This window comes from Eutrigla gurnardus (assembly GCF_963514095.1).
Source record: "Eutrigla gurnardus genome assembly, chromosome: 12".
Taxonomy (NCBI): domain Eukaryota; kingdom Metazoa; phylum Chordata; class Actinopteri; order Perciformes; family Triglidae; genus Eutrigla; species Eutrigla gurnardus.
The window spans coordinates 27,136,269-27,146,553 of record NC_139926.1 but is presented as its reverse complement, the minus strand read 5'-3'; the positions used below and the strand labels follow the sequence as shown (position 1 = coordinate 27,146,553).

Genomic DNA, 10,285 nt, shown 5'->3' with positions numbered 1-10,285 from the left:
ACTCCGTCATAAACCCAGACGCTGCTCTTTCTACGACGCTGCCTTCATGCGATGTGTTGTAGTGACCAGCGGTCGCCAGCAGAGGTCAGTGTCGCTAAAGCAGAATAGGAAGCCGAGTACAGAAAGACGACGACTCAGCGTTTCCGTCATTTGTTGCCTTAAAAAACAGCTGATAGTTTATAGTCAGGATGTCAGTTATGGTTCATTTTTGCTTTTATAATAAAATAAAAAAACACAAACCACATGATGGAGTCTCCTTCCTTTTATCCCGCCTCCAGACTCAACGAGCATTTTAAACGTTTACATCCAGATTGAACGTGTTGGGTTGTAAATGTCTTATTCTATTTCCTGTTGGATTTGCTGAAGCTTATTCTCACATCAGGGTTACGGCTGCAGCCGTTACTATAGCAACGTGAATTAACCTTGGTTCCGCTCCGTTCAGCCAGTGACGTGTCGGCACCGTTGCTACCCGCTGTGTGTGTGGTTAATGTCAGGAAGGTGTGAAGCCGAGTCTGAAGTGGCCTCTGCCACTAAAAATACTGATTGAACTTGCACAATGTCCTTCTCCTCTTCCCGTTGTCCCTCTGAAGTCTGTCGCTCTGTGGTTCACACGGTCCACACTTACAACGAGTCGCCGACAGCTGGACGGGAACACGGCTAAAATTACTTCTACATCTACAAATGTCGGTGTCCGAGGCCGTTATTTTTCTGTGGCGACTCCAGATATCCAGGGCAGCTGCCCCCCCCCCCAAGTCCTGGTTTAAAGGGGGCCCTGGTTTACACGGCTACAGTGCCCCCCTTATTCTGCCCCTCAAAGCCTCCCTTTAAAGCTCGCAGTCACCGGGACAATGACATCATTCAGCACGCCGCCGACAAGTCACGCTCTCGCAACCGAGCACGACTCCAACCACACCGAGCTGCAGCTCCCGGACCCCGGTTGCTGAGTCATGTTATAAAGGTGATAAATAATCAGGGCTCCTCCACCTTCTCCAAGTCTAATTTAAGCACTTTCCAAGCATTTCCAGGTGCATTTCCATGCTTTTCCAGCACCTTCCAGCTGTGGTAAACTCCATCTTTGTACCAATCCAATGGTCAGTATTCAGTCTACTTATTATGTCACTTGTTCATCACATTAAATGAGATGTTATTGTCCTCTAAACAACCAACATGATGTTTGGAGACAGCTTTTTACAGAAGGACCACAAATGAAAGGAAAACTAATTCCACTAACAGATCCACAGAAATATAATCACCAACTATTTTCATCATCTGTTCATCATCAAAAGGCATTTTTCATAAAGAAATGTCAGAAAATGCTGTTTTCAGTCCCTCAGATATGGAGATCTTCTTTCCTCTGTTCTATCATAGATGTCATCACATACAACACACATTTCAAGACCTTTATTCTACATCCAAGACCTTTACAAACCTTGAAAACACCACACTAAAATCCAAGTGTTTTCAAAGATTTCCAGCACCGTACCAACCCTGGATAATGAATGTTATTCTTAGTTATCGTCACAAACATTTACAAACTAGATGATCACGCTGTCGGACATGGCAGCGTTGCCAGCGTTGCTAACAGTGAAAACATGCTGACAGAGCTAACAGTGTTGCCCTGAGGGGAAACCAGATGGGGGAGGGCACTACGTTTCCATGACGATGCCATCAATCGGTACGGTGTTTATCTGCTGTACGTGAGCTAACCCGTGGTGCACGCATGTCAACAAAGCACGGAGACGACCGGACAACAACACACACAGAGGGAGTGGTGCTCGATTAAAGCTCTGAATGCTGTTTAATGCAGAAAAATCAGCCGGACTGAATTGCTGAATACGTATAAATAAGAAGAGCCGAGTCATACAGGACCCTCTAGTTCCAATTCAGCTATTTAACACTGCTGTGTAGTTTCAGCATCGAGATGCAACTCTGAGCCCCGAGAGGTTTATAAGCAGTTTGTTACGCAGTTAAAACATCCCGAATTTAGAGAAAGCTTCCAGCTTAGAGAAAGCCCACACACACACACACACACACACACACACACACACACACACACACACACACACACACACACACACACACACACACACACACACACACACACACACACACACACACACACACACACACACACACAGGCCTCCCACTCTGTGTGTGTGTGTGTGTCTGCTTAAGCATTCAGCCCCCAATAGTGTTAACTGTTCTTTCATGGTGCAAGATATAATAGTCTGCTAACTGCACACACAGGGCTCCAGCACCCACGCAGCCACACTGGCACATCCCAAATCCCAATATATATATATATATATACACACACACACACAGTCCAGGTAGAAAATACACCACTGTAACACTTATTAAATATTATAATCTGATCCCATAAAACCTGCAGCAAATATTCAAAAAAACAATTCAGATTTATTCACTCAGAAGTATTTAGAGGAAATTAATTACTAATAAAATGTCTGACTGTAATCTAGGTATATAAATTATAAAAGCGTGTCTGGCCGAGTGTCGTGTTTCCATCAACAGATTATAAATTATAGATGGAACAGACCGTTAGTCACTCAGCGCCGGACAGAGATCAATGAGCATTCAAGTCATCTTAGTAGCTAACTAGCATTGGTAGCGTGGTAGAGACCTGTCAATCAGCAGGTAAGCCCCGCCCCCTAAAGCATCCCCTGCTTTCTGGTCTGGTGGACTCTAAATGGACCATAATGTACTAAATTAACATCATGCTGGATTGAAGAAGACTTGAAACTAGAGATTGAGACCATAAACTCATGTTTACAATGTTTACTGAGATAATACATCAAGAGAGAAGTAGGACCATTTTCTCATAGACTTCTATACAACCAGAGAGGAGTCGCCCCCTGGTGGCCAGCAGAGAGAAGTAGGACCATTTTCTCATAGACTTCTATACAACCAGAGAGGAGTCGCCCCCTGGTGGCCAGCAGAGAGAAGTAGGACCATTTTCTCATAGACTTCTATACAACCAGAGAGGAGTCGCCCCCTGGTGGCCAGCAGAGAGAAGTAGGACCATTTTCTCATATACTTCTATACAACCAGAGAGGAGTCGCCCCCTGGTGGCCAGCAGAGAGAAGTAGGACCATTTTCTCATATACTTCTATACAACCAGAGAGGAGTCGCCCCCTGGTGGCCAGCAGAGAGAAGTAGGACCATTTTCTCATAGACTTCTATACAACCAGAGAGGAGTCGCCCCCTGGGGGCCAGCAGAGAGAAGTAGGACCATTTTCTCATAGACTTCTATACAACCAGAGAGGAGTCGCCACCTGGTGGCCAGCAGAGAGAAGTAGGACCATTTTCTCATAGACTTCTATACAACCAGAGAGGAGTCGCCCCCTGGTGGCCAGCAGAGAGAATGGCAGCTTTAAGGCATTTCAGCGTTGGCTTCACTTCTGCTGCCTGTCTAAAAGCACGGTCAGCCCGGTAATGTCAAAAAGCAAGGACAAGCTCTGATAACAACACACACAGAGGGATATTGTTCACATAGACAATAGTTGTGTGTACATCGTATCTTGTTCTGCGTGCTGACATGCTGACGTTAAGAGATGCAACGCTGCATTCCTACGCCACAAACGCAGCACACACAACTTCCAGAAGGTGTTACCTTCTTCACGTACACGCAGCTTTATTACGTAACGGCGAGTCAAAATGCACAAAACCAGCACACACACACAAAACAACCCAGATTACATAAGGTGGTGAGAAGAAGTGTGATCTTCTCCTCCACCTGCAGCCATGATGGTTCAGACCTGACCCCCGTGGTTCCCGTCTTACCTTCTCCAGCTGTCATGGTGCAACGCCGCCGTCGGCAGTGAAGCCAGAGAGGAATGCTGCTCCACAGCTGATCGCTCCCTCCCTCTCTCTCTCTCTCTCGCCCCGATTATCTCTCGCCCACCTCTCAGTGGTGCAGCAGAAATGGCTGCTTTGTTTTGCTCTCTGTCCGTCCCTTCCTCTCCCCTATCTGCCCCCCCCCCCCCCATCACAACAATGAGACCTCCCACTGCCTCCCTCCCTCTCAATAGAGATCTGTAAACACCAGCCTGGGAAGTGTGTGTGGTAAATGTAGACCCGCTCATCGCACCGTATCAGCAAGCAAACTGGATTTATATAACAGATTCATTTCCACAAGGACAGATCCTCCACAACTGAGAAAACTTAAGACCGAAGTCATATTAAAAGTTACATAATCAAGCAAACAAAGAGTTATAATTTCAAAGACTAAGTGAATTAAAAATGAGTTAAATCTAAATAGTAAAAACCAAGCTGTGACAAATAAAAAGTAATAAGAGGGTCAACCAGACCAGGCTTGGAGCATAAACACCAACTAGGTGCAGATATAAACCAGTACATTTAAAGAATCTGAGTGTTAGTACTGCTGGAATCACTGGAGAGAGATCTGATCTGGGATCTGTCGTACTGAGATAGCCTCACCTGAGCCAGACGATGACATCATCGTCCCGGATCTTTGGACTTCATCGAATTTGCTGAAGATTACATTCAACCTGGAAAATAAGAGATAAAAATAAAGGTGTGAAGCAGAGACAGAGTGGATGGGTGGAGCTGCAGCTGGGACACATCGGAGGTGAGAAGCCCCGAGTCGGGATGGTCACACCGAAATAGACGGCGTCCTGAAGTGCCACACACATGACACACTGTCACCGCGGCCAGAGATGTGGTCATGTGACACGCGGGCCGGTGTGAAACGGGACAAAACGCTGCCACGAGATATAAAAAGAGAAATACAGTCTGAATGTGATGGAAGTCTGGCAGCCGCTTCAAAGGAACATAACTAATAATAATAATAATAATCACAGTGACAGGTTGGCTGATGTAATCTGGATTATATGGAAGGTGAGAGAGGAATAATATTTCTAATCTCATCTAACAGACTGTGGAGCTGCACAGCTGAGATGGTGTCATTCATGTTCCTTCAAATTCAAATATCTACATGTGAGCTAAAGGAGACGACAGCATACAGCAACAGAATAGGACGTGAGGAGGAGCAGGAGGAAGAGGAGGAGCAGGAGGAAGAGGAAGAGGAGGAGGAGGTCGTCGTACCGTGACTGAGGAAGGCCCTTCTTGCTGAGGTCGATCCTCACCCTCTCACCCACGTGTTTGTAGATCTCCACCAGGCAGCTCATGGCTCCGTCACGCACCTGAACACCACACCAACACAATCACTCACTACGCACCTGAACACCACACCAACACAATCACTCACTACGCACCTGAACACCACACCAACACAATCAATCACTCACTACGCACCTGAACACCACACCAACACAATCAATCACTACGCACCTGAACACCACACCAACACAATCACTCACTACGCACCTGAACACCACACCAACACAATCAATCACTCACTACGCACCTGAACACCACACCAACACAATCACTCACTACGCACCTGAACACCACACCAACACAATCAATCACTCACTACGCACCTGAACACCACACCAACACAATCAATCACTCACTACGCACCTGAACACCACACCAACACAATCACTCACTCACTACGCACCTGAACACCACACCAACACAATCAATCACTCACTACGCACCTGAACACCACACCAACACAATCACTCACTACGCACCTGAACACCACAACAACACAATCAATCACTCACTACGCACCTGAACACCACACCAACACAATCACTCACTATGCACCTGAACACCACACCAACACAATCAATCACTCACTACGCACCTGAACACCACACCAACACAATCAATCACTCACTACGCACCTGAACACCACACCAACACAATCACTCACTACGCACCTGAACACCACACCAACACAATCAATCACTCACTACGCACCTGAACACCACACCAACACAATCACTCACTACGCACCTGAACACCACAACAACACAATCAATCACTCACTACGCACCTGAACACCACACCAACACAATCAATCACTCACTACGCACCTGAACACCACACCAACACAATCACTCACTACGCACCTGAACACCACAACAACACAATCAATCCCAACTGAAACGCTGGTCCGACTTTTAATTATCACTAGATTCATTAGTTTGGACCAGTTTCAGGTATCTAAAGCTGCACTACTCAAAGCTGCCACTAGGGGAGGGAACATGATCATACTGGCAGGACTACTTTGATGGTTTGTTAAAAAATGACACACAAGTAACCAGAAATGTAATCAGCATCTGAAGGATGTAGGGCAGCAGGACCGGCCTACCTGACTCGTGGGGTCCCCCAGCAGGTTACATATGTGGGGCACGATCTTACTGAGGATCAGGCCCTGAGCTCCGTACCTGGAACAGTTAAACCACATCAGCTGATCAGCATCCACGCTTTGGACAAATACAAATACCAGCTTTTTAAAAATGTGATGACGAGACGAGGGGCCATATGAACATCTCATGTATCCTGACAAAACGTAAAAAATAATACAGAAAACTCATATCACTCAAATATTGAAACTATTTTGAATAAGGTAAAATCCTATCTTTACTCAAAATCATACGGTCTACCACACAACAAATAAGTAAAAAGGCAGCATGCAGAGAGCTAGACAGATCATTAATTCCATGATTATCCCACTAATGAAAATTCACCACGATTAATTTACTGAAAATAGATTAAATTAAATCCTGTATCCTCCCGTCTCTCGTTAAAACAAGTGAAGGGTTTCAAACTCAGAAACCAGATCAAATGCTAGCAAAGCTGCTTTAAAGCTAAGGTTTTACTGATGTAAATGCAGGTGAGGGCACCGACCCATCACCACCAGTAGGACCAGTAGGACCAGTATGGGAGGACTCACGTGTTCAGCGTGGCCACAAGGCAAAGGCACACTCCTTCTCTGGTCCTGTTGTTCTTGTGCTTGAAGCCGCCCTGCATCCGGTCCCACACAAACTGCAACACAGAGACCACATTACGGGACAGGAAATGGACCACAGACCGTTTGTAGTCCTGGTCTGCTTGTTTGTAGTCTTCTAACTCCAGAACGTGGACCTGAACTTCATCCACTAAACCTTTTTGGTCTCTTCTGAAACTCATATATAACTGAGTCAGTGGGACCAGAGAATATTAATGCCTGATTGTTATTATTACTATTATTTTTCATTCAAATTTTTATTGAAATCGAAATTAGCGTACATTATTTATACAGCACAACATATATACTTAATTTCTTTAAAAATTAAATAAAATAAATACAAATGTTAAAAAAATAATTAATGTAATAATATTAATAATAAAAAAGTGATATATACCTACCTTTATATATATATACATACATATACACACACATACGACTCTTCCAGTCATAATGTTTCTGATTACACACATCAACCATGTGAAAAGATAAAATAAACCCAGACAACTGAACCCCTCAGTCTGGTCCGTGTTGGTACCTGCGGGGCGGCCACTTCTCCCATGATCTTTAACAGCACCGTCTGGTCCTGGTCTCGCACCTGGTCTTTAGAGTCTCCCAATCGGTCAATAAGGCTGGGCAGCACTGAGGGACGGGAACACGGAAGGGTCAGTTCAGAACCGCAAACACAGGGGGATCTATGGAGGACTCAAAGGGCTCACCTGTTCCCACGTGGGCCCTGAATCTCTCCTGTAACCTCGTCACTAAGGCAGACAGGAGGTCCAAGCCGAGCAGAGCCACCTGGTGGACACACAAGGAAACGCATCAATACATGCCTTCTAAAATAACATCTCAATTAGAGGTGTAACGATTCATACGATTAATCGATTAATCGATTGTCAGTCCTATAGATTCTACTAAATTGATCTGCTAAAATAAATAAATAGAATGAATCATTTTGACTTCACCAATAATCAATATAAATGCATTTAATTGGATGAATCGTGATTCTTACTTATGATTAATGTTTTAATAAGTTTAAGACACTCTCTCCCCTGCCAGCATGTAGTCTACTGAATAATGTTCAAAATAACTGAGCAATGTTTAATTTTTGTATTCAGCATAAAATATTATGCAGGTTTACCTTTTTATAGAATAAATATGTTATTTTTTCCCCTTTCAGAAGAATACAGATTGTCTCACTTGCATTATTGCATGTTTACTTCATGGATATAGAACTTTGGTTACAAGTTACTGAATCAAATCGAATCGTTACAAAAAAAAATCGTCCTTGAATCGAATCGCCGATTACTGTATCGTTAATCGAATCGAAGTGAAGCTAAAGATTCACACACCTAATCTTAATACAAATACATTGACTTTCATTTAATTCCCTATCAAACCAATGGAATATCCAGTGCTGTAACCAGACACGCCCACGTTGAGGGCTGCATTCAAAATATCCTGTTGCAAAGGATTATGGGTAAACTTTTTCACATTTCTAAGCTTCTGCTGTGTGTATGAATGGAGCTGCCTCCTGTCCCCTCCACAGCAGCAGATTATACATAATTATATTTATACTAGGCTTGTTCAGGATGGTCTTGGCTTGACTTGACTTATCACGCCGACGAGAGCTGCAGGTGTCTGAGGGGGCGGGCTCTAAAAGAGACCGTAGACAACTATGGTGCTCATATATATATATATATATATATGTATGTATTTATCTATCTATATATATATATATATATATAGATATAGATAAATACATACATACACACACACACACGCAAGGCAACATGTGGAAGGCATTATTTTTCCCAGTATATTTGTATTATCATTCTATGTTTGTATTAACCAGACCTCACATATAATAGGCCTACTCACAACACAATGCACGGAACTTTAGATCAAGCCATGAGATCAATGCGACCAAAATAAAAAGTATCATTTCACCACAAGGTGGCCGCCGAGTGCGGACCTGAACACACGTCATTGAACTTTTAACCAATGAGAACCATTCCGCTGTAGCGGAGGTGTGGACAAGCCGGTTGCAGCCACCGTTCACCGCGCTGCCAAGCGCTGCAAGAAGCGGCTCTTAAAAACTTGTTCCCGCGATGTTTTGGGTCACGTGATATGGTCGCGACCCTGTGACGTCTTTGCAGTCGGCTGCTAAGTCGGACACAATTCTAGCCATCATGCATCGCTTTCAACCCACAATCCATCACGTTAGGTAGCGCGCTGCAGGCGGCTACATCAAGGAGAATCCCCCTAGTATTACACATCCGGGGCTCCAGCAGCTCCTGAGGGGAGAGTTGAGTCCTGCACCATGACTGTAGTCCCTCTGAGCGGGCCACATCAGAGAGCCAGAGGCCCCTCCCCCTCACCTGTCCTTGTCATGGGGTGATAGAGCTGCTCAGTGAGCGTCTAGCGAGAGCAGCCCTGCTAACACCACAACGACACACAAGCATCACCTGGACTCAGGTCCAGATCATGGTGCAATTTTTGGAAACCCTCACTTTGTTCCAACATTAAAACCAGACTCAGAAGTTGCCTTTTAATAGCAGGGATGGCGCTCTGCTGCCACCTGGTGGTGGCTGACTGGAATAACAGGGCAGCTCTGTTGTCAGAGTGATGAGTTCACTTTCTACTTCAGGTGATATATTACTGTATCATATGGAATATTAATATTATTATATAATAGTGTTTATTATATAAGGCCATCAATGCTTTCATGATTTCAGACTCTATCTTCTTGTTTACTACTATTAATATTAGTACTGTTACTACTACTACTGCTAATACTAATAAAACTACTACTACTGCTAATACTATTACTGTTAATATTACTACTACTACTACTACTGCTAATACTAATAAAACTACTACTACTGCTAATACTAATAAAACTACTGCTAATACTATTACTGTTAATATTACTACTACTACTAATGCTAATACTACTACTACTGTTAATACTACTACTGTTAATACTAACACTGCTAATTTTACTACTACTACTGTTTACACTGTTCATACTACTACTGCTAATACTACTACTACTACTGCTAATACTAACACTGCTAATTTTACTACTACTAATGTTTACACTGTTCATACTACTACTGCTAATACTACTACTACTACTGCTAATACTAACACTGCTAATTTTACTACTACTACTGTTTACACTGTTCATACTACTACTGCTAATACTACTACTACTACTGCTAATACTAACACTGCTAATTTTACTACTACTAATGTTTACACTGTTCATACTACTACTGCTAATACTACTACTACTACTGCTAATACTAACACTGCTAATTTTACTACTACTACTGTTTACACTGTTCATACTACTACTGCTAATACTACTACTAC

The 10,285-nt window shown here is 43.6% G+C and overlaps 1 protein-coding gene across 45 annotated transcripts in view; it reads right to left on the bottom strand.

The window, feature by feature from the left end:
• clasp1a (cytoplasmic linker associated protein 1a) overlaps nucleotides 1-10,285 on the bottom strand; it is a 116,334-nt gene that overhangs the window by 90,920 nt on the left and 15,129 nt on the right. For all 45 annotated transcript variants that reach the window (XR_014598089.1, XM_084023178.1, XM_084023210.1 and 42 more), the window contains exons 3-8: nucleotides 7,624-7,702; nucleotides 7,443-7,546; nucleotides 6,851-6,942; nucleotides 6,266-6,341; nucleotides 5,086-5,183; nucleotides 4,459-4,529 (exon numbers count right to left, since the gene is read on the bottom strand). Coding sequence is in view for 44 of the 45 variants with exons in the window: in XM_084023178.1 (XP_083879304.1) it covers nucleotides 4,459-4,529; nucleotides 5,086-5,183; nucleotides 6,266-6,341; nucleotides 6,851-6,942; nucleotides 7,443-7,546; nucleotides 7,624-7,702 (520 nt within the window). In the remaining variant the exon portion in view is untranslated. The remainder of the gene's footprint in view (nucleotides 1-4,458; nucleotides 4,530-5,085; nucleotides 5,184-6,265; nucleotides 6,342-6,850; nucleotides 6,943-7,442; nucleotides 7,547-7,623; nucleotides 7,703-10,285) is intronic.